Source organism: Gopherus flavomarginatus, chromosome 16 (assembly GCF_025201925.1).
Source record: "Gopherus flavomarginatus isolate rGopFla2 chromosome 16, rGopFla2.mat.asm, whole genome shotgun sequence".
NCBI lineage: Eukaryota > Metazoa > Chordata > Testudines > Testudinidae > Gopherus > Gopherus flavomarginatus.
In genome coordinates this window covers 19712562-19737401 of record NC_066632.1, presented here as the reverse complement: position 1 = coordinate 19737401, position 24840 = coordinate 19712562, and the positions used below count along the sequence as shown (strand labels likewise).

Sequence of the window (24840 nt, the reverse complement as noted above, 5' to 3'; positions counted from 1 at the left end):
CTAGTCTGCAGTCTCTCCTCTGGATCTGAATGAAAGCTCCACCCAGATATCCATTCATCCCATATCACTGAAAAAAACTGAAATATTTCACTGCTCCACACACACTCTTACCGTAGCATTCTGATCACCCAGAGTGGATTTCACTGCCTTCACAATCAGATACTTTTTATCTCCTGTCTCGGGCACTGAAAGATAAGGAGAGGTGTACAGTACCTTGTTTCACATACTCACTTTCCACAGTGGAATGAATCCTGAATTTCAAAGGACCCTATTGAAGAATAGTACCTAGCTTCTCTCATATACAGAATCAGTGGGGAAAATATAGGACCAGACTCTGGTCTCAGTTACATCAGTGTAAATCTAAAATAATTCCATTGCTATAAATAGTGCCATCATATTGCCATGATGGAAATATTTTAAAAGAGTTAGATAGACTGAGGTCACCGAGGTTTATCTGTGTTTATACAGTATAACAGAACTCAGAATCTAGTCTATAGTGTCTAATACTGATGATTGAGTCAGGAGGGCTATTTTATTTTTATCTGATGATTGTTAATGTGCATTAACCCCAAGTCAGCTTCTGTATCTGAAGTTGAAAAATATCTTGGGCTACATTCAGCACTTAGCTGAACCTGTTGATTTCTGTGTGGCTATAGGGGGGTAACTTAGGGCAGCATTTGGTCCCTTAGTGGATATCCAGAGCACTGGTGACTGTGTGTTATAGAGCCTCTGTGCCCCATTTCCAGAGGCGATGAGTCTGTTACTGCCCTGCCATGCCTACAAAGCCTTGGTTCTTCAGCTCAATCTATAGTAGCTATGCTTTTAGCTCTGGGTGTCCCCAACTCAATCCTCAGCATGTTGGCCAAGAGGGCAGCTAGCACAGTTGCTCCTGTGTTACTTACAGTCAGCATCAACAATAGCTCTGAGCAGATTCAAAGACGTCACGCAAACAGCCTCATTCTTAATCTTCAGCTGGGAGTGCAGAAATGCTATCAGATCCTCCGGAGAAGAACGGGCTGCAAGGGAAGAAATCACGTCCTCACTGATGACAGAACTCTTATTCTTACCATACCTTACAAAGGTAAGGAAGTTACACGGAAACCACTGTGTAACTCAGAGTCTCTTCCCCTTACCTAGCAGAATTATACAATGGACCAGCTCTGCGTGATTTTCTGTGCTGAGCGGCTTAGCTTGAGAACAGATCTGTGGGAAGGAGGGAAATGGTCAAAGAAAAACTAATCAGAAGCAATTGAAAAGAAAATGTTCAATTAATTTCTAAGCTTCCACTTCCTACGTGTCCAACTAGAGGTCTCAACCCCAGGTGGATGGTACTGAATGCACAGCAAGGATCAAACACAATGATCAGGAGGAGGGAGAAAACTTGTTCACCTTAGCCTCTAATGATAGAACAAGAAGCAATGGGCTTAAACTGCAGCAAGGGAGATTTAGGTTGGACAATAGGAAGAAGTTCCTAACTGTCAGGGTAGTTAAACACTGGAATAAATTGCCTAGGGAGGTCGTGGAATCTCCATCTCTGGAGATATTTAAGAGTAGGTTAGATAAATGTCTATCAGGGATGATCTAGACAGTATTTGGTCCTGCCATGAGGGCAGAGGACTGGACTTGATGACCTCTCGAGGTCCCTTCCAGTCCTAGAGTCTAACAATCTATGAATCTATGAATCAATACATTAGATAAGAGAAGCTAGAGTGTTTTGAGCAGCAGAGCTCATCGAATCAAGACACAGCCACAGTTTTTACTGTACAATTCTGACTCCCTCTGATAATCGGCTTATGGTGAAATTGCTTTACAAACTGAGCTGGATATTAGCTAAGAAAATGAGACTGCTACCTGCTCACTCTTGAGCCTGCAGAAATCAGGAAGGCATGAGGAGGTCCCCAGGCTCTGCACTATCATTCGATAGATTTGGATTGCTAATATGCTTCAGATCTGCTGTGCCTAACTCAAGGGATCCAAGCAAAACTACCCCTCACCTGCTTGTGCAGAGCACTGCAGATGGCTCGAAACTCCCCTTTAGGGAGAGGGATCTTATGTTCACCAGAGACCTCCAAGAGCTGGCTCAGACTCTGCAACAGAGGGTAAAAGTCAGATGGTGGCACACACAGGAGCAGTATGTAGTGATTGAAGCAGATTTAGGGGATTCGTGGATTCCAAGGCTGGAACGGATTATTGCCATCATCTAGTCTGACCTCCGGTATAACACAGGCCACAGATCTTGCCCAGAATAATTCCAAGAGCAGAGCTTTTAGAAAAACATCCCAATCTCGATATAAAAACTGTCAGCGAGGGAGAATCTGCCTCAGCCATTGGTAAATGGTTCTAATGCTTAATTATCTCACCATTAAAAATGTACATGCTATTTTCCAGTCTGAATGTGTCTCACCTCAGTTTCTAGCCATTGGATCAAGTTACACCTCTCTCTGCTAGACTGAAGAGCCCATTATAAAACATCAGTCCCTCATGTAAGATATTATAGACCATAATTAAGTCACCCTGTCACAGGGCAGGTCCATCCAACAGGATGGTACCAGGCTGTGGAGGAATTGAAGTAGATCTCGGGCGGCCTAGCTGGCCTAGTCTCCCTAGCCACCGCAGCAGTCCTGGCTTCTAGGGCAGCATAGCCTAATGGTTGGTATCAGCGCAGCAGCCCTTCTGTGAGGGTCCACGGCCCAACAGCCTGAGTCACTAGGGCTACTCTTCTAGGTATGGCAGTGCTGCCTAGTGGCCAGAGTCAACAGAACCACCTTTTGTGGCAGGGAAGTGTTGCCTAGTGGCCAGCCCTTCTCCACTGGCTCCTACCTATTCCACAAGTCCCAGCCCAGGGCCCTGCCTTGCCGCAGGGGTATCTGCCACCAACTCAGCGGGGATCCTTTCAAAACATGCCGCGTCAAAGCCAGGTTCCTCAGCTGGATCAGTGCTTAGTCCACCTAGGCTACTTCCCACCCATTCTTCCGCAGCTGGCGGTCTCAGGGATTCTGTGGTCTCTCTTCCGTCTCTGGCATTGGGTGGCTGGGGCTTGTGGGTTGTAGCCACAGTCCAGCTGGACACTGAATCCTGGAGCACTGGCAGTCTCTCTGTAGGAGCCTACAATGCACCTTTGCTCCCTTCGGTGGCCATCCCAGACTCAGCTGAGCGGCTCTCTTTTATATCCTGGTTCCAGCTGAAGCATGCCCAGCAGAGAGGAGGGGCCATGGCCTCCTTGGCCCACAAAGTAGGATTAACCCCTGTTGAACCAATGGGGTGTAGGGAAACCCCATCACACACCCTTTCACTTTCAGTTTGTTAAATTAAATAGATAGAGTTCCTCGCTTCTACTACTGTAAAGCATGTTTTCTAATCCTGTAATCACTGTGACTCTTCTCTCAATATCCTCTCCAATTTATCAACACCCTTTTCGAGTTGTGGGCACTAGAACTGGACACAGTATTCCAACAGTAGTCACACAAGTGCCAGACTTAGAGATAACATAACCACTGTACTCCTGCTTGAGAGTCTCCTTTTTATGCTTTTTAGCTTTTTTGGCCACAGCTTGAGTTCATGTTCAGCTGATTATTCATCATGACCCCCACAATCTTTTCCAGAGTCACTGCTTCCCAGGACAGCGTCCCCCATCATGTATGTATGGCCTAAATTCTTTCTGCCTAGATGCACACAGTCACGTTCAGCCATTTTTAAACACACCTTTCTTTGTGCCTAGTTTACCAAGTGATCTAAATCACTCTGAATCTCTCCTCTTCATTATTTACCACTTCCCAATTTTTATCTCATCTGCCAACTTTATCAGGGACGATTTTATGTCCTCTGCCAGGTTATTGATAAAAAAGCTGAAAATCAAATTCCTTCCTGCATCTAAACACTTTTCTCCTTTCTTGCTTCAAGCTTCCAGAATCTCTTTGATGCCATCTACAGATATTACTATATTTAAGTAGATGTGTAGTGCCCTGATGCTATCAAACAAGTCCATGATGTACTGGTTCCCTCCAAATCATGGGTTTTTCAACCCCAAATGTGACCACATACTCTGTACCAGAAAGCTTCAACCAACAGAGATGGTGAGTAAATATCACTACCAAGAAGTTACAGCTGTCTGGTGACTTCATTTACAACTGTGTAGCCCCACTGAAGACAGAATATGGCCCCTTTCTTCTTGCTCATGTGGTACTCAGGGTATTTGAAATAGAGAGAGAAGGGAAGTGAGACAATATCTTTAATTAGATTATCTCACCCACCTTGGTGCTCTAATATCTTGGGACCAACATGGCTACAACAGCACTGCATAGAACGGGAGATGAAATAGACAGGCAATGCTTTTAGATCCATCTAGTTACAGAATCCAAAGCAATGACTCTCAAGCCTCCTTAGTATTAATTTTCAACCACTGACTGTTGGTTTGGTACTGACTAGAGACAACATATGGCAGCCCCTGCTCTGAGCAGCTTATGAACTAAAAGATAGACACAGAGTTGACAGGATGTACTAGGAAATCACAAGGAGGGAGTATCTTTTTGGGGAGGGGCGCAAGTGTTTTGTTTTTTATCTCCTTATCATCCTCCCCAGGAAACAGAGGATGCTTTTTCATAAGAGGCATTTACCTACAAATCTTGTTGCCTGACTCACCATGTGTATAAACCCAGAACTCGTGTGTATATTTATTTTCTAACAAGTCACTGTCTCAACCAGGAAACCCCACTGGCAGCAAACTCCTCGTGCAGTTCATACATACAGAGACATAGACAGTTACCTGAAGGACTGCTACCTCACCTTCGTGATGTGAAAAACATGAGTGTCCTCCTTATATTGTTCAAGGAGCCATGAGATCGTTTCAAATATCTGATCCCGATACTCCTCTTTATGGAGCAGAAGGCTCATCATGGCACCAAGGGCTTTGATGATTGCCTGCTTGAGCTGCATAGATGAGACACAGAATTTATGTTCCTACTAATTCATTCAGTATCATCCAATGGGCACACTTCTTCTACGTCTAATGCCTGCAACTTCCCTTGTTCCACTGTAGGAACGGCCCTATCTCAAGATTTCCTGGTAAAGAACCGGGACTCATAGGGTTGGTTTCAGGATTATATTCTAATGTACCTCACAACTATAGCAGGTAAGATATTTCCCCAGATAAGAATGCATTCTAGGCCAACTCATCCCTGCTGGAACTCCACTGGGGCCGAATGGAGGAATTAATTTAGCCCACTAGCCCGTCTTCATCTGCACGTTAGGTGCATAAAACTAGAATCCATGTACACTGTGTACAGACAGAATTTCCATGACGTGGTGACATTATAAATGTTTGGGTTTAGATGTTTTACATGACACTCTTTTCCATCCAAAAGGACCTACCATTAAATGCCATCATCACAAAGAGTGCCAGACACACAGAATTTAACATTACAATTTCTGCTAAAGGTTTAGAAAGCCAGCAGTTCTCACCTCCGGCTCCTCACAGGTCAGCCAGTTGCTGGTCACATGAGAATACATGGGAAGAAAATGATTGCAGAGTCGCAATTCACCCGCTATAGGGAATGGGCACTTTTCCCAGTTAGTCAAAAAGAGCTTTACTGCCCTTGACCATTTTTCCAGAACTGTATGGACAGAGAGAAGACAGGCAATGTGAAAAGGACATACTAGTAACGAGGAAAAGTTGCTTTACCAATGAATACACCTAGGCCTAAAGTTTACTACATTTCCATGGCAGCTACTGCTTAGTTCAGGACTAGATGTTGAAATCCCAGATCAATTTTGAGCTATTTCTCTTCCTCCCATTCCATGCCTTATTTCTCAAAAGGCTTTTTCATTTTTTAATTTGCAGATCTCTCAATCTTTTTTCAGTTACCGTCATTTGAAGACAATTTTTTTCTCCCTTCCTTGTTACCTCTTAATTAGAGCGGCTTGAAAAAGCAGTTTAAATTCAAAGAAAAATCTTTACTGATAGTGTTTTTTCTTTCAAAATTGCAAAGTATAAAAATCATTTATAGTTTTCAAAAATCAAAAAAAATTCAGCCACCTCTTTAGATGCTCCAAAACACTGGATGCACACTTCCTGATCAAACTTGTCATTGACATTTTTCAAGTTTGTTTTTCATCAAATTTGGGGAAAAAATTATGGAAAATATCATTAAAAACCAAAATATTTCAGCAAGCTCTCCTCTGAATGACTCGTGTTCCCTGCAGTTATGACATGCATCTGACGAAGTGGGTATTCACCCATGAAAGCTCATGCTCCAAAACGTCTGTTAGTCTATAAGGTGCCACAGGACTCTTTGCTGCTTTTACAGATCCAGACTAACACGGCTACCCCTCTGATACCTGCAGTTATTGTTTATTTAACCCTAACACTGGATGATTTTATCTTGAGTTACAGTTTGTCTGAAAGATGTTGAGTGCCCCTAACAGCCATTGGCTTTACTGGGATTTGAAGGTAGTGGGGAGCACTTTGCCCTGAAATTAGGTGTATCTAGCGTCCTTGCTAAGAAGAATTAGGGCCCAATCCTGTTGTCTATGAAGTCGATGGCAAAATTTCCATTTACCTCAAAAGGCACAGGATTAATCCCTTACTAAGCATCACCTGAAAAGCAAAGGAAGAGAGAAATGGAGAGGAAGAGAAGACAGAGAAAGAGGGTGAGAGGAAATGATGATAAAGAAACTAAGGGAAGAAAATGAATGATGGAGTGGGAAATGGGGTTTTTAAATGTACAGTATTGAAATCTGCTCCCTTCACCTCCTCCCCCAGGAGCCTTCTGGCAGATGGGCAGCTTCAGCCTTTGTGTCTGTTTATTTTAAATTATATCCATGAGTCATAAAGGGCCTGAACTTACAAATGCTCAGCGCCTCCTGCAAAGTGAGGAGCACTCTCCACTTCACTGAATGCCACGGGAGCCCAGGAACAAAGCACCTGGTGCAATGCAGGGCAGGGAGCACAGTTCAGGGCCTGTTTGCAGACTTGGTCAGTCACTCAAATCTGTACCAAGACCCCCTCAATAGCCATTCTAGGCACCTACAGTAAGTGCTGGCACTTACCACCACAAAATGCTTGTCTCATCCGGCTGTCATTGACTAACTCCAACATGGAGAACATGGCGTTCAGGGTTATTCTCACAAAAGGGATACACTTAAATGCTGCAGAGAAAGGCCAGAAGAGAAGGAAGACAGATAATCGGCTGCTCTACACCTTCTTAGAACACACTTAGAAACACTGTGGGGCAGGGTGCTAGGGGCTCCTGGGCCAATTTGCACTGCATAAGCAGAGCAGAATGGCTTTAAAGCAGCCATTGAAAGTCAGTGGGGGATGCACCCTGAAGAGAGGAATCCTCCATCAGTGCACAGCTGTGCCCGCTGCCCAACTCACTCCCAGTGTAAGGGGAGAGAGCACTGGGGCCGGATGGGAAGCGGGGTGGAGAAGAGCTCCACCAGACCTGATCTTCCACTCATTTCCATCCCTAAGGAACTTCAGTCGGGGGCAGAAGTTAGAGCTTGCACCGTCGTCTGGATAGCTCATGATCTGGAAGCCAAAACTAGCAAGAGCAGTTAATCCGGGGTCTCTCCACGCACACACGCACGCACACACTCAAGCAGAGCTCTGTTTAGCTGCAACATTTTTAGGTAGAGAGAGTAATCCCCTGTCCTTAAATGAAAGGTGATAACTTTGAAACAAAAGATGGAAGTTATCGTACCATAGGCTGATGACAAGTTTCCCAACGTAATTAAAACAAATTCTTCAGACCGCTTTGGTGGTTTCAGATGACAGAGCAGCTCAGACATGACATGATCAAAATAGCAGCGTGCCAGAGTCACTAACGTGTTGCTAGCTGCCACTTTGACTTCATTTGTTGCTTCCTAGAAGAAAAAAAAAACTCAAAACACTGAAATGACTGAAGCCGGTTGCATTAGCCTGACTTGTTTGTATGAGTCAAGTCCTTATTTCTGTGCATAAGTTCCAAATGAACCCACCCAACTTTCTGTGGATAGAGTTATTAGTCATAAATATTTATTGAGTCATTTGGCTAAACAATTTTCAGCCTTTGAGTTGCTTGCAAGCTGCTTAGTTAGACTATTCATTATTAGCTCCTTGTGGTGGATGACTGGTCACCATAGTCACATGATATTTTGCTCTGCCCTTCCCTGACGAAGTAGTGAGACACAGACTGGGCCACTTCAAATATATTCAGAGAGCTTTCCTGGAATAAACTGTCTCCAAAAAGGGGACTGACTTCCTTTGGAACAAGAGAGGGATTTTTCCATGGGTTTTCCTGCTGGCAAAATAGATTCTAAATCCAATGCTGCTTCTTTTGGAGATAGTTCAGATTCTGTCTGTCTTAGGGCTTTATACTGCCACTTAGTGCGATAGTATCAGAGCGCCTCCCACATAACATCAGTATCAATAAGGAAATCCCTAGTAAACTTCGGGAAAGACTTGCTCATTAAGAAACCATAGGCCTGTTTCTGTGTCTGATATCATGTGTCTCGGGGCCTGGTCCTGCAAAGCACTTAAGTACAAGTGTAACTTTCGCATGTGAGTTTTCCCATCTTATGCATGTGCACAAGTGCTGTCTAGGACGTTGTGGGCCTCTAACAGAAGAACACATTTTCATTTCAATATATACTTTACCCCCCCAAAAAGAGAGTTTTAATTAGTTAAAACTTTGGATCCTTTGATTAATATCTCAGGAGAACTAACTTACTTGAGTCTCTCTCATGTGGTTTAAGGCTAGGGTTATTGTTTTGTTCAGTAGCCCTCTCTCCAGGTCCCCGGTGTCCTGCTGTAATACCTTCTCCAGGATACAGTAAATGTCTACTCTGTTTTGCTGGGGACAAACCAAAAAAGAGAACAAACAATCGGGAAAAGGTTTTTCTTGATGACCACACAGTAATTTGACAAATAAGACCCTGCCCTAAAGAGCTCCCAATCCAAACATGAAATGACTAGCCCAAGTCTTATCATAACAGAGTAGGTCCATGGTCAAGAAGAGAATCCATGTCTCCTGAGTCATTATCTAGAGTCTTATCCACTAGGCCACACTGACTTCTCAGCCAGCATGCTCACACAACTAATCCATTGGCTTAATTGGTATAAAACATGTCATACCCTCCACAATCACCGCATTTAGCAGCACTTCAGAAGCAGCCGAGCAATTGACATATTTTAATCTTCCAGGAGAGAAAAGAGCCAGAAGAAGCCTCCTTCACTGCCCCCTTATCGAGTGTCGTTTACCACTTTGCCCTTGCTCTGCCCACTCCAGACAGAATTTGAAAATGTTGAATTACAAAATACCCAACTCCCGCAGTATGTCCTCAACAGCTCCTAGGGGAAATGAGCTCAGCAGTTAGTTCTACATTGACAGTTGCACACTTGAAGGTGTCTTTTAGGAGGCCCATCAGTGCAGAAATTCACAGATAAGAGTATCAGCTGGGACAGATTAAAAATAAAGAGGGACGCAGAGAAATTAAAAACCTGAGCAGAGAACAAGATTCCTTTCAGAAAACTGCAAACTAGCACATCTGGAAAGGAGGTAGAAGTAACTGACAAAATGGGAGGGTGAAAAGTGGGAAGCAACAAGTGCCCTGGGGGTGACGTTGGAACACAAAGTCAACATGTATATGCAAGGGGTGATGGCTACCACAAAGAGCCATGTGGGTTAGGTCTTTTATACACAGGGATCATGGCAGAAAGCAGGAAGAGGACAGTTCCTCTCTGTTCAGCTGAGGTGCATTTTCTAGCACCACATTCCCAGAGAGATCAACAAATTGGAAGTAATTCATGGGAGAACAAAAAAGAATGCACGGGGGTGACAGATTTGACTTCTGAATAGAGCCCTGCAACCTGACCCAAATCCTGTGGGATCTGACTACAGGCATCAGGGTCAGGTTGGATGAGAAAACAACTGGACTCTCTTGGGCTCAGGTCAGGTCAGGTCAGTTCTCCTCCTTTAGCCCATGGAATCAACACAGCAGGGGGCAGTGTCAGAGGATCAAGCCATTGCTGCATATTATTGCCGCTGCGCCGGCCCCACGAGCAGGATGAGGTGGCAGTATCCGGTTTGGGGGGAAAGGTTGGGACCAGGATGGAAAATGATTCAACCCTCTCAGGGTGAGGTGAGTGGGCTTGGGGCCCATTCAGGTTGGGCTTCAGAATTGGGCCCCAGCAGACCTCTACTTCCGAAGACAGACTGACAGAGCTGTCTAGGGCCGATGCGGCCAAGGGGTGACTGTGAGGGAGACATGATAATACCATACACCTATCTGAAGGGTGTGAACACCAAGGAAGGAGAGGAATTTTTTAGTATAATACATTTAGGTAAAAGTAGGAGTAATGGAATTAAACTAAAAAAAGGCATACAATTTAGACTTTAATCAAGAAAAATGCCCCACCTGGGAGACAGGTCTATAAAGTTATGACACAGTCTTTCTAGGAAAACAGTGGAAGCTCAGTCATTAGGGGCTTTTAAAATTAGTTTGGTCAAAACAGTGGAAAATGGCTGCTGGGAATGCTCCTGTATTAGCAAGGAAATGGACTGGATGAGCCAATAGGTCTTTTCCAGCTCTGTCTCCTGTGAGTCTGTAAACCTATGTGAGCTGCATGCCAAGGTCATAAAGCCCTTTGGAATGTTCAAAGCCAATCAGATCTCTTGATTGGCTAAACAGTCCAGTGTGCTGCTTGAAAAGGGATGCTTCTGCAAACTGCAATCAGAACACACAGCTCCACTGGGGAGAAGCTCCTTCCATTAATTTTTAAATGTAAGGAGGATTTTTTTTAATTGAAAATTGTCACTGATAATTTATGAATAAGCTCTACGTACTTCAAGTAGCTCTGGATTATGCAACAATTTTATTCTTTGAAACCAGAAGAGAGTCATCATTAATCGAATAATTCAAATAATTAATGTACTAGGAGGCCAAGACAAGCAGTTCAGTTCTGCTCATAAGGGCTAGTGGGGGATGGCAGACTGAGGCAGGGGCTGAATGGGAGTTTGGGGGGAAGGGTTGGGACCAGGATGGAAAATGATTCAACCCTCTCAAGGTGAGGTGAGTGGGCTTGACGCCCGTTCAGGTTGGGCTGCAAAATTGGGCCCGAGCAGACCTCTACTTCCGAAGACAGACTGACAGAGCTGTCTTCCGAAGACAGACTGACAGGGTTACGGGGAGAGGGAGGTTCAGAGCCACATAGCGATGGGGGAGGAGCTGCAGAGCTACACAGGGACAGGGAGTGGTTGGGTGGAGGCACAGAGACACATGGGGATGGGGGAGGGGGCACAGGGACACATGGGGATGAGGGGAGTGGGTGTCTGAGTGGGGGTGGAGGGGACATATGTGGCCAGGGGGTGCAAGGACCCATGAGGGTGCAGGAACACATGGAGACAGGGGCAGATGTGCCTTCCTGAATGGGAGAGGTTAGGGGTCAGCCAGGGTCTGAATGGGGGGGACGCTCCCTAACAGTTCCTCCCCGCCCCTCCCAAAAAAAACCCTGTTCCATACATTTCCCACCCATACCCAGCAACCCTCCAAGTTCATACCCAGGTTCCTTCCCAGCAATTTACTTCCCCCTCCCTCAGCTCCTCCATCACCCCTGACTCCACCAAGCCTTTGCACTGTGGCTGAGGGGTGCCAGAAATATGGTTCTGTAGTGAGTTGAAATGAATTGTTACTCAGAGTTCTGTATTAATATGCATAATAAGGAATCTATTTGTCAAAAAACATTTCCTGAATCCTTTTTATTGTCTGTATTGACACAGACATACTTGCTGACAGGGATTTTGAAATAAATCATCAAAAATAATTTGAACTGGTGCAATTATATTGTATATTTGCTGAAATGTTAAAATACTGTGTGCATCATTTTTATTTTTTTATTGCAGAATTCCCCCAGTAGAAAATATAGAGATAAGGTCTCTTCAGTGCTATAATCTCAATAATATGTCATCATAAGAAAGGAGTGTTGGCTAGGATTAAGAGCAGGGAGTCAGTTCACTTGGGTTTTGGTCACATTCTTTTACTAACTTGCTAAGTGGTGTTGAGCAAGTAACTTAATTCCCTGTGACACAAATCATCTGTAAATGGGGACCATTCTCACAAGGGTGCTGAGATTCTTAATTCACTAGTATTAGGTAAGCGCTTTGAGATTTTTGGATGAAGATGCTAAAGAAGGGCAAAGTATTATTAAAAGAGATTATTGCTAGTCCTATAGTGTACTTTTACTGTATACAGCCCATGTACTCCACTGTGTGTAAAAGGACAATACTCTCTTTATAGAACATTATATCATCCTGATCTGTAATAACAGCATTTTGCATGATGAGTTCATGCCTGAGGACAGAAGGGTGAATATTGATTATGCTGATTATGCGCCAGGCCACGTTCTATACTGAATTACCCCCATGCACTCCCCCATGAAGTCAGACAGAATTTGGTGTGGACACATGGAAAGCGGATGTAATTTCATGAAACTGCCATACCTCATCCAGTTGCAGTTTCTCTAGCAGAACTGTCACAACGCTAGCCAGCTTGGTCTCAGCTATACAGGCAATCCTGAGGGCAATTTTGTCCTTATCTTGGTCATCCATATGTGCCAAGAGGGAAACAACCTCATTATAAACACCTGAAATTAAAGAAAAGGATTTGGCTGGTTACCACTGATAATAGAAGTTGGTGCTGGCCTCTTTAATTCAGTATCCAGTAAAGATTCTGCAGGCACCCAAACACTGTGAGAAGTAGACCTGGGACTCATGTAAATCCTCTTCCTTCCTCCTGATGACCAGGTTTGTTTGCTGAACTGCCCAACGTGTTTGGGGGGAAATCATAATGAAGAAAATTTGCTCCTTTCAAGTAGATCCCCATGTAAAATAATCTTCCTTTCTCTCTTTACTATCAATTGATGAGGTTTGATAGCATACAGAATAATAATTTATGGCCCAAATTTTCAAAACTGGGTGCCTAAACTGAAACTCCTAAATCCATATTAAGGCACCTACGTCCTGATTGAGGTTAGGTGATTGCCCATCCTTTAAGCAAATTGCATCCTTCAGTTCTAACACCCAGATGCAAATTGAATCCTAACTGTAACCTACACTGCCCATTTAGCTGCAGTAGTGATAGTGTGGGATTAGGAGCACTAGTGTTGCTAAGAAATGTGACCCCATGATTTCTTATCCTGCATTTAAGATATTAGCAGAGCTTCATTTAGACAGACAGAGGAGAAGCCCTTCCACATTTTTTGTTCTAATTTCCCCCATTTCCGATGGATTCCACAACTAGATCTTGGCAGCATGGATGAAGACGACACAAAGTGAGGACCCACAATAAATATAAAACCCCTTGGAGAAAAGAAGGGAGACCTCCCCCATAACATTCAATAGAAAATCAGATTCTCAGGAAAGTTTCCAGGTCCAGAGGCTGTAGGCCAACTCCTCAACTGGTGTAAATTAACACAGCTACAAGGAAGTCAACAGAGCGACACTGATTTACAGCAGCTGAGGTTCTGGTCACAGAACTGGAGAACATTACAACTAATCTCTCTGTATGCCTAGGCTTTCTGAATGTGTGTGTGAATATAGACTGGATCTAGAAAATACAGTGCTGACCCTTACCTCTGTCGGTTACCTCCTGCTCAGTCACAAATGTATTCATCTCTGAATCTTTCCTCAACACTTCCTCCAGACAGTCCTTTCTCCAAAGAGCTCCCGTACCGAGAGGCAACTGGTCTCTCAGTCTGTCATGTCCAGGACAACCAGTGCAGATTGTGCAAGCACTATTATGACATCGATGTGACTGTAGCGTACCACATAATCTGCTGCCAACCAGGCATGTGCTGTAATTACATGGACCAGATCCTCAAAGGTATTTAGGCTCCTAACTCGCACTCAAATCAGTAGCTGTTAGGAACCTAAATACATTTCAATATCTGGGCCCATACATGTAAGCAGTCCAATAGGTCGCTACATTTGCTCCAGTGTAGAATTCCTCATTCTCTCGACATCATTTTGAATTTTGGTTTAGTCCCTCTCTCTGTTTGCCACACTTTCCAGTATTGGTTTTATCTGAAAATCTGCTCCTGGTTGAATTGATATAAAATAAAAGCACCAAACAAAGAAAGAGAAGAAACTGCCTTGGAGAATGCACAGTGACCCTTGAGTGTGGTTGGTTGGTTTCCTTTGCTTTTTAATTTGGTTGATCAGAAAGCCTGATGAAACCTTATTGAACTGTATTACAAATATTGATTTTATGTTGTTTTACAATGAACTGAAATTTACACTTAATTTCCATGTCCGGTCAAACAAATCAACTAAATTAATGTTTATTGTGTTTAATATAGTGTGGTGTCCTATATATGGCATATGTAGAGCCAACTCTTGATTTTGGAAGTGATGCTGCCTTTAAAGCATTCAAAATGATGACACTCTTTGCAGTAAACCATATGGAAAAAGAATTCCAATTACATTTGTCCCGTGCTATGATTTTCAGGTCATTAAAAAACTTCTGATGGAGCCATATTGGCCTCTTACTATTCTTCCTATCTTTCCTTTGCATTGGTGGTTGTCCTTTAATATTGTCTCCTTGAGAAACTGCCAGCTTTCCTGAACTCCTTTATGCCTTCGATATTTTCCACATGGGTGGCTACCTACCAATTCTCTGAGTATGTTAAAGTCTGTTTTTTGTAGTCCTTCTTCTATCATTCTCACTCCTTCCTTTCCTTAGAATCATGAAATCTATCATTCATGATCACTTTCACCCAAATCACCTTTACCTTCACAACCAGCTCCTCCCTGTTGGTCAGAATCAAGTCTAAAATGGCTGTCCGCCTGCTTACTTCCTCCATTTTCTGAAACAAAGCATTGTCCTCAGTACATTTCTGGAATTTACTGAATAATTTTTTGTGTTTTGCCATATTCCTTTTTCAACAGGTGTCTGGGTAGGTAAAGTCCCCCATTATTAACAGAAATATCCAAAACACAGATCCTGATATTTGTTCTAGAAATGCCTCATCTCCCTCCTCTTCCTGATTTGATGGTCTGTAATAGACCCCTACCAGGACATCAACCCTGTTTTTTCCCTCTTCCATCTTTACTCAGAGACTTTCAACTGGTCTGCTTCTCACCTCCTTCTGGACCTCAGAACAAGTGCACAAGGCAATACTTCCTCTCTCTTTTTCCTGCCTGTCCTTCCTGACCAAGCTATAGCCCTCTATACCAATATTCCTGTCATGAGATTTAGCCCATCGAGTATCTGTGATGCCAGTTAAGCTCAGTTATGACTTATGTACTAAAACTCCCAGTTCTTACTGTTTATTCCCCATTATTATTACTCCTTGCATTTGTGTATAGACATCTAAGATGTTAAGCAGATGCCTCCATGGATTTCCCTCTTGTTTCTCCTATAATTCTACTGCAATTTTCCACATCTACTTCTCCCCAAAGATCTAGTCCGCTATTAAGATTACCTTTTTTCACCTGGTGGCTTTTTTCACCTGCCCCCTCTGAACTTAGTTTTAAGCTCTTCTCATAAGGTTGGTGAGTCAGTGCACCAAGATGTTCTTCTCCTGCTTGACAGACAGACCCCACCTCTTCCCAGCAAACCTCCTTCCTGCAATAGCAGACCATGGGAGAGGAAGTCAAACCCTCCCATAGACCCATCTTCATAACCTTATTATGTGGACACACCTACCACCGAGTGTGTACTGAGCAGAAAGAACGAGGGGACTGAGTTAAACGCAGATGTCAAGTTCACATACTTCCATTTTCAGTGACTAATCTCTTAAACCAGTGGGGATGGCCACGGTACAAAAGTATTTCTGTAGATCAGCATGTGATTATTTGTATTGCATAATTACAATAGGCCCACAGAGTGATATTTCATATTTCTAGTTTCAGACACAAGAGGGATACATTTATACAAATAGGATGACCACGCTCAGTAGATTAGATGCTTTGTAATGATACCTTACAAGAGACCTTTTTCATGAAGCATATTCCAGTTACATTATATATTTTTATAAAATCATATAGAGTGCAACGTCACAGCACTGCATTCCCACCAGTCCCCAGGGCTGAGGCCAGCAGCAGATCACAGGTGCCACGGTCTCTCACCCCATCCACAGCAGGCATGCAGTGCTCATTTGCCCAGCAGGGAGAGAGAAGCTGGCCCAGGGGGCAGGGGAAACAGGGCCTGCTGGGCTCAAAGCAGCAAAGAATCCTGTGGCACCTTATAGACTAACAGACATTTTGGAGCATGAGCTTTCGTGGGTGAATACCCACTTCTTCAGATGCATGTGGTGGAAATTTCCAGGGGCAGGTATATATATGCTAGCAAGCAAGCAAGCTAGAGATAACGAGGTCAGTTCAATCAGGGAGGATGAGGCCCTGTTCTAGCAGTTGAGGTGTGAAAACCAAGAGAGGAGAAACTGGTTCTGTAGTTGGCAAGCCATTCACAGTCTTTGTTCAATCCTGAGCTGATGGTGTCAAATTTGCAGATGAACTGAAGCTCAGCAGTTTCTCTTTGAAGTCTGGTCCTGAAGTTTTTTTGCTGCAGGATGGCCACCTTAAGGTCTGCAATAGTGTGGCCAGGGAGGTTGAAGTGCTCTCCTACAGGTTTTTGTATATTGCCATTCCTAATGTCTGATTTGTGTCCATTTATCCTTTTCCGTAGAGACTGTCCAGTTTGGCCGATGTACATAGCAGAGGGGCATTGCTGGCATATGATGGCGTATATTACATTGGTGGATGTGCAGGTGAATGAACCAGTGATGGTGTGGCTGATCTGGTTAGGTCCTGTGATGGTGTCGCTGGTGTAGATATGTGGGCAGAGTTGGCATCGAGGTTTGTTGCATGGATTGGTTCCTGAGCTAGAGTTGTTATGGTGCGGTGTGCAGTTACTGGTGAGAATATGTTTCAGGTTGGCAGGTTGTCTGTGGGCAAGGACTGGCCTGCCACCCAAGGCCTGTGAAAGTGTGGGATCATTGTCCAGGATGGGTTGTAGATCCTTGATGATGCGTTGGAGGGGTTTTAGCTGGGGGCTGTATGTGATGGCCAGTGAAGTCCTGTTGGTTTCTTTCTTGGGTTTGTCTTGCAGTAGGAGGCTTCTGGGTACACGTCTGGCTCTGTTGATCTGTTTCCTTATTTCCTCGTGCGGGTATTGTAGTTTTGAGAATGCTTGGTGGAGATTTTGTAGGTGTTGGTCTCTGTCTGAGGGGTTAGAGCAGATGCGGTTGTAAGAGGGATACATTTATACAAATAGGATGACCACGCTCAGTAGATTAGATGCTTTGTAATGATACCTTACAAGAGACCTTTTTCATGAAGCATATTCCAGTTACATTATATATTTTTATAAAATCATATAGAGTGCAACGTCACAGCACTGCATTCCCACCAGTCCCCAGGGCTGAGGCCAGCAGCAGATCACAGGTGCCATGGTCTCTCACCCCATCCACAGCAGGCATGCAGTGCTCATTTGCCCAGCAGGGAGAGAGGAGCTGGCCCAGGGGAAACAGGGCCTGCTGGGCTCGAAGGGACTGACCTCTTCCAGGGCACATTCCCCAGCAAGCTGCATGTGCAATTATTAGTAGGGGTACGAGGGGACAGAAATATGGAGAGAGAAGAGAGGGCTGGGAGGTAGGCCATCTGGGTTCTGCACTGAGCTCTGGGAGGGGAGTAGGATCCAGTGGTTAGATCAGTGGCTAGGAGGCAGGATTCCTGGTTCCATGCCCAGCTCTGCCCCCAAATCCATGTGAGTCACTCCCACTCTGGGTGCCTGTTACTGAGGTTTCATATCACACGGATGCTGCTGGGCATTTTCCAACCCCCCTGACAGACTGGGATCATATTTGGCGAAGCCTGGGGCACTCTGAGGCTGGCAGGTGCTGGGAAAGCCATGGCAGGGTGCGATGGGTATGGGCATAGGAGAGGTGCAATGCAGAGTCTGAGCTGCAGGGAGCGCACAGGCTGAGAGTGCCTGACCTGGCTGGTGCCCCTAGTGCTGCTGAGAGGAACTGCATTTTCTCCCTCTGCCTGTCTCCCAGCCAGGGCAGCCCCCAGCTGGGCTGGGAAGCAGCCGCCTGCCCTCCCTATCCCTCCCGTGAACCAGTCAGGGGCATGGGGCTTGAAGGGGCGCTAGCCTAATGTGGCCTAGGCCAGGCCCAGATGATCACAAACAGGATGCACCCAGCCAGGCCACCCCTGCGCCAAACCTGGCTCAGCCCAGGCCCCAACCCACATCTGCATGGCCAAGTCAGTGCCCTCCAGCACCCGCTCTCTGGGGTGGAGCAGGGGAGCGGGAGGAGAGGATCAGGAGGAGGAAGCAGCTTTCAAAGCAGCCCATGGTTTCTCTGTTAGTTACCACGAGGCTGGGGCTTGGAGACCTGCAGCTGTCAGGGTACCTGTGCCAGTGGCCAGGAGCTTTCCATTGGCACATGGCTCAGTGGCACTAGGAGTGGCTCCAACGGGCTGGTTTGGAAGCCCACCAAGGCCCTCTCCCGAGAGCTGCAGGAGCAAGGCTCTGTCTACACAAACAAGGTCAGCTCCCAGACTGCTGCACTGGGCAGCACAGTATGGGGAGAAGGTGACCAGCCCTCTGTGCAGAAAGAAGTGGTTTGGGACTATTTAGAAAAACTGGATGAGCACAAGTCCATGGGGCCGGATGCACTGCATCCAAGGGTGCTAAAGGAGTTGGCGGATGTGATTGCAGAGCCATTGGCCATTATCTTTGAAAACTCATGGCGATCAGGGGAGGTCCCAGATGACTGGAAAAAGGCTCATGTAGTGCCCATCTTTAAAAAAGGGAAAAAGGAGGATCCAGGGAACTACAGGTCAGCCTCACCTAAGTCTCTGGAAAAATCATGGAGCAGGTCCTCAAGGAATCAATTCTGAAGCACTTAGAGGAGAGGAAAGTGATCTGCAACAGTCAGCATGGATTCACCAAGGGCAAGTCATGCCTGACTAACCTAATTGCCTTCTGTGAGGAGATAACTGGCTCTGTGGATGAGGGGAAAGCAATGGATGTGTTATTCCTTGACATTAGCAAAGCTTCTGATACGGTCTCCCACAGCGTTCTTGCCAGCAAGTTAAAGAAGTATGGGCTGGATGAATGGACTATAAGGTGGATAGAAAGCTGGCTAGATCGTCGGGCTCAACGGGTAGTGATCAACGGCTCCATGTCTACTTGGCAGCCGGTTTCAAGCAGAGTGCCCCAAGGGTCAGTCCTGGGGCCGGTTTTGTTCAATATCTTCATTAATGATCTGGAGGACAGCGTGGACTGCATTCTCAGCAAGTTTGCAGATGACACTAAACTGGGAGGAGTAGTAGATACGCTGGAGGGTAGGGATAGGCTACAGAGAGACCTAGACAAATTAGAGGACTGGGCCAAAAGAAACCTGATGAGGTTCAATAAGGACAAGTGCACAGTCCTGCACTTAGGACGGAAGAATCCCATTCACTGTTACAGACTAGAGACCGAATGGCTAGGAAGCAGTTCTGCAGAAAAGGACCTAGGGTTACAGTGGATGAGAAGCTCGATATGAGTCAATAGTGTGCCCTTGTTGCCAAGAAGGCTAACGGCATTTTAGACTGTATAAGTAGGGGTACTGCCAGCAGATCAAAGGACGTGATCATTCCCCTCTATTCGACATTGGTGAGGCCTCGTCTGGAGTACTGTGTCCAGTTTTGGACCCCACACTACAAGAAGGATGTGGAAAAATTGGAACGAGTCCAGCGGAGGGCAACAAAAATGATTAGGGGGCTGGAGCACAGGACCTATGAGGAGAGGCTGAGGGAACTGAGATTGTTTAGTCTGCAGAAGAGAAGAATGAGGGGGGATTTGATAGCTGCTTTCAACTAACTGAAAGGAGGTTCCAAAGAGGATGGATCTAGACTGTTCTCAGCGGTGGCAGATGACAGAACAAGGAGTAATGGTCTCAAGTTGCAGTGGGGGAGGTTTAGGTTGGATATTAGGAAAAACTTTTTCAGTAGGAGGGTGGTGAAGTACTGGAATGGGTTACCTAGAGAGGTGGTGGAATCTCCTTCCTTAGAGGTTTTTTAAGGTCATGCTTGACAAAGCCATGGCGGAGATGATTTAGTTAGAGTTGGTCCTGCTTTGAGCAGGGGGTTGGACTAGATGACCTCCTGAGGTCCCTTCCAACCCTGATATTCTATGATTCAAAGACGCGGGCGTTACCCAAGGGCTGCCATTGCTGGGGCTAATGGGGCAGCTCTGGGCACTGACAGGCAGGCTTGCTGCCCATGGTGCCACACAGCACTTGGGGGGGAAATGGCTCTGCCCGACGGGACAGGTCAGCAGCTCTCATCAGGCAGTAAAGCGGAGTGCCCCAGAGTGCCCTGTCCCCCAGAGAGTCCCTACTGTCCCTCACCAGCCCCACAGAGCACCCTGCCCGTCCATCAACCCCACTGAATTCCCTGCTCCCCACCCACTAACAGCTCCAGCCCCATTACCTTGTTCAGCTCTTTCTGGTACTGGGGCATCTTCTTCAGCATCTAGGACAGGTCCTCAATGTTGGCCTGGAGGGAGGCGGAGGTGAGATCCTGGCCCCTTCCAGCGCACAGTGCCCCCTAGAGGGCAGAGGCCTTGCCTGGGGCCAGCCACAGCAGCCCAGCACGCGTGGGAGCATATCTAGGGTATGGGCAGGGCATACAGGGGCGTGTCAGGGACGGAGGTGAGAGTGCTCACTTGGAGATGTCAGCGATGTGCATGTGCCGTAGCTGCACCTAGAGTTCGTTGTCTTTGTCCAGCAGCGCCTCTTTCTCCCACAAGTCGCTGGTCCCTGTCGTCTCGTACCTGCGAGGGAGGGGAGATGGGGTCAGGCTGCGGCACCCCTACCCCAAGTGTGGGGGCTGCAGAGCAGCGCAAGTGCCTGGGTCACATCCACCCCAGCCCGCCTGAGGAGGAGTGCGGGGCGCCTCCTGCTGGCAGCCAGGTCCTACTTGTAGGTGTCATTCTCAATGCCGAGCAGGTCGTAGGCCATGGTCTGGTAGGTGAGCTCGTGCAGCAGTGGGGACACCAGGTTGAAGCTCCGGTCCACAATCAGCAGCTGAGAGCGGGCTTTGTCGGGGCCCTGGAGCAAAGGAGAGAGAGACCCGTCACCCACTCCTCCGGCGGAGGGGTCCTGGCCTGGCTCATATGGCACAATCCAATGGGCCCTGGTGGCCTGAAACTTCACCACCAGACCTCTCTGCGGCCCAGCCCCCAAGCCAAGAGACATCCTCCAAGCTAGCTCAGATGTGCCAGTGGGGAGTCCATGGCAGGGCTGGCACAAAGCCCAGGCGTCCCCGCACCCATCCTCACCTCCCCGTAGGGCCTCAGGCGTGGCTGAGTGCCGCACAGGACAGGACCAGCCTGCCCCATGCCAGCGCCTCAATCCTGCTTACCTCCACCCAGGTCTGAAGCACCTGGGTCCTGCTCCGCGGGCAGCTCAGCCAATCGAGCCCCTGGAACAGGGGTGCACTACAGGCGGCAGCATATCCCGCAGCTCCGTACGGTGGCCACCAGCGTCTCCGAGAAGCTGGAGACACGCAGCGGAGAGGGGCTGCAGGGCGAGACTTGTCCCAGGCTGGGCGGCACCAGTCAGGGGCAAGGAGCTGGTCAGGGTGCCCCAAACCGATAAACTTCCCACCACGCCTGGAGGAGGTTGGGGGGCAGGCCCTGCCCAAGGCAGTGGGACAGGAGACCCAAAGCAGGCAAGAGGGAGTAGGGGAGCGTGGCACCTGCCCTGGGCTGGGGGTGCTGTCTAAAGCGCGGCCAGTCCCTTTCTTCCATCCTGGGTTCTGGTGTGTTGAGGGACTGCTGGGGGGCGGGAGACATGGTGAGAGGGGTCCAGGGTTGCAGGCTCTTGGGCATCCCTCCCCCATAGAGGGCAGGGTCCTCGCCACGCACTCCCAGGCACAGAGGCTCCTACACCCTGGGGGTGGGGGGATGTTAGGGCTCTGCTCCCCACAGCCCAGCCAGGCTCAGCCTTACCTGACAGCAGCCTGGGAACTGGTGGCAGGGACCGGGTCCAACACAAAGGGCCACAACTTCTTGTCCAGTTTGTCCTCAGTGATGTCTTGGGGGGGTGGAGGACAGGTCAGCAGGGGCCCAGCAGCAGGAACCTCGGACCTGGTGGCCATGCCAGGCCCCGTTGCGGGGAGGGACTGGGATGGCTCCTCACTGAATGATTGACAGTCCCTGGGGGAGCAGCCTGGGATCCCCTTTCCAGGGTGGGGCTCAGGGAGTCATCCTCCCATAATGGCTGAGTGCCTGAGCAGTGCCAGTACCTGAGCAGGGTTACAGGAAGGGCCACAGAGCAGGGCCCTCTCCACCGAGCCAGTATGGGGCAGGATGGGGGAAGAGGGACTGTGCTCTCAGGGTCAGGAAGGTTCCCCAGGCCCTGGTGAGCTGGAGGAAGGGGCTGGACGCAACATCTCAGACCCACATCTCCCTGCCTGATCTCATGCACTGCCCTCTTGGCACAGCAGGTGGCAATAGGAGACCAGCCCTGCGCTCCCATGACAGACAGCTGACCAGAAAGGCCTCTTCTCCCAGAGACTTCCCCATATTAGCAATAAGTTACTCCTGAAGAGCTGCTGCTCTTTTTTCTTTTTCTTTTTTTGCAGATTGGGACAACAGAAAAGCTGGAGCCGGCTATGGCCATGTTGTAATCATAAGACCATCCCTCATTCATTTTAGCCTCCTGATTACAGACGAGAGAACTGGAGCAGACTCAACCAGTTCATTTCATACAAGGGCACCAGTGCGGCTCCAGTGTGTCCTGCCTTTTCTGCTGTGCAGCGAGACGTGGGGTGGATGTCGTGAAGGAACATGAGCTGCTGGGCCTCTTCCTGCACCTACCAGGAGAGGGATTAGAGGAGAGAGAGCCTGTTAGCCCGGGACCTCCCTGCCCCATCCACATCAGCTGCAGGGCTCAGGCCTCCCTGGTGGACAGTGGGGACCTGCCCATTGTCCAAATCACCCACGACTCCTACACAAGCAGAGTCAGGCTCTAGGATGGTGCCTGTGGGGGGAGGAGACAAACACCCCCATCTTGGGGGGTCCTAGAGCATGGAAGCGAAAGGTCCCCATTACGGGTGGTGGTTCATCAGGGCAAGACCCTCTGCATGGAGTCGGGTGCTGGGAAGGGGAAGACAGTCTCGGTTCCAGCCCAGTTAGGGAAGGTTTGTACCTTTTCTTTGCCCTGGAGCTACTTTTGGATGATGTTGACAGCAGCCTCCTCTGTAGCCACGTCCACCCATTCCTCCTCCTCCTCATCCTCTCAGTCCTCGTTGGTCCCTGAACCAGGGAGAGAAGGTGACAGGATGACTCCTGCTACCCCTCAGGGGAGGACAGGGGAATGGTGGGGAGAGCAGGGTTAATATCTCCCCTTGCCCCCTGAGACACAGGGCAGATTGGGCCCCACACTTCCCCATCTCAGGGATGTGTCTTCAGCCCCCAATAGCTTCAGGAGCTCCTAGGAGAGAGCCCCATCCCCTCACTGTCCTGGATTCCCTGAGAGGTGCCTGCCCCCCTGGACCATCAGAGCTCCAAATGGCAGCAGCTCCCGCTGCCCTGACTCCCAGGTCCCCTTGCTGCTGGGGCAGCTGGGTGCCTACTGCTGGTATCAGTGGGGTTTGCGCCCCCCAAAGCAGTGGTGGAGCGTCTGGGCCCAGGGTGTTACAGACTTACAGCGCGTCTGTGTCACAGCAGCCAGTGATCCCAAAGGGGGCACAAATAGGCAAGGTGACTTGCCCAAGAATCCTCGTCTCCTGGCCCTGTCCAGAGCTCTACCCACTAGCCCACACTGCCTCAGTGGATGGGAAAGACGCTCATGGATCCACAGGGTCGGTGCCAGGACCCCAGCTGGGGAAGTGTCTGGGAGGAAGCCCTTTGCTATGCCAAACCCCAACAGGTATCTCTCTTCCTGCAGGACAGGCCACACGGCCTCCCCACCTCCTGAGACTGAGCCGCTGGGCTTCACCCCGGGAGCCCTGCCCAGCAAGAACAGCTGAGACAGACCCTGATACAGATGTGTGACAGGGCCACTCCCCCAGTGTCGTGTGACAGGGCCACTCCCCCAGTGTCGTCAGAACAGTCGGGTTTCTTAGGCACCTGGACCCCAGCCCCAGCAGCCCAGCCCACTGAAGGTTAAAGCAAGAGACCGTTCTGGTCAGCCCAGAGCCCGGCCGAGCTGCAGCGAAACCTGTTTTCAGGCTCCGGGTCTCTCACTCAGGGCCTGTCTACACACTGATGAGCTGCCAAAATCTTAACCACCGGTTCCCTCCTCATCTCACAAGGGGGTCGTGGCCTGCCCTCACCCACTGGGACTCCTGCCCCATCCATCCCCCGCATTCCTTGACACCCTCCACCGGGATCCTTGTCCCACCCACTCCACTTCTCTATCCCCTGACTGCTCCCCCAGGACCCTTGCCCTCATTCAAACCCCTGTTCCCCCCCCTCTGACTGCCCCGATCCACATCCACCCCCGACCACCTCCCCAAACTCACCTGCCCTCTATCCAACCTCCCTCCACTCCCTGCCCCCTTACTGCGCTGCCTGGAGGTGGCTGGCTGCGCTACAGCCACGCCGCTTGACTGGACCACTGGGTCAGGCCAAGCTCACAGGGAGGCGAAGGCGGTGCAGAGGTGAGCTGTGGCAGGGAGTGGTTCCCCTGCACCCCCCCCCATTACCTGCTGCGGCGCGGGCGACTCCCCTGCCCCAGCTCACCTACGCTCCATCTCCATCTCTCTGGGCCTGAGCACCAAGTCGTTGCTTGCTTCTCAGCCCTCCCAGGCTTTCTGCGTGAACAGCTGATTCACGAGAAGCGGGGGGTGAGGGGGGAAGAAGTGG

The 24840-nt window shown here is 48.2% G+C and overlaps 2 protein-coding genes across 2 annotated transcripts in view; both read right to left on the bottom strand.

Annotated features, from left to right (window-relative positions):
- LOC127035651 (maestro heat-like repeat-containing protein family member 2B) overlaps positions 1-1301 on the bottom strand; it is a 44642-nt gene extending 43341 nt beyond the window's left edge. The window contains exons 1-3 of the mRNA XM_050925781.1: positions 1134-1301; positions 903-1016; positions 112-185 (exon numbers count right to left, since the gene is read on the bottom strand). The gene's annotated coding sequence lies outside the window, so the exon portion shown is untranslated. The remainder of the gene's footprint in view (positions 1-111; positions 186-902; positions 1017-1133) is intronic.
- On the bottom strand, positions 88-22411 carry LOC127035574 (maestro heat-like repeat-containing protein family member 2A). The gene is made up of 14 exons (XM_050925593.1): positions 21979-22411; positions 21390-21571; positions 20946-21076; positions 20692-20799; positions 12474-12616; positions 8706-8828; positions 7698-7860; positions 7045-7143; positions 5458-5609; positions 4783-4926; positions 1995-2087; positions 1134-1203; positions 903-1016; positions 88-185 (listed from the first exon to the last, which is right to left on the bottom strand). Exons 3-14 carry the CDS (start codon positions 20956-20958, stop codon positions 88-90), a joined length of 1320 nt encoding a protein of 439 aa, XP_050781550.1. The 5' UTR covers positions 20959-21076; positions 21390-21571; positions 21979-22411.
- Positions 22412-24840: the final 2429 nt, after the last annotated feature.

Coding starts and splice junctions, on each gene's coding strand:
- LOC127035574 (XM_050925593.1), bottom strand. Junction 12,617..20,691: donor CACATCGCTGACATCTCCAA/GTGAGCACTCTC, acceptor CTTTAATTTCAG/GTGTTTATAATGAGGTTGTT. Junction 8,829..12,473: donor AGAAACTGCAACTGGATGAG/GTATGGCAGTTT, acceptor GTTTGTCCCCAG/CAAAACAGAGTAGACATTTA.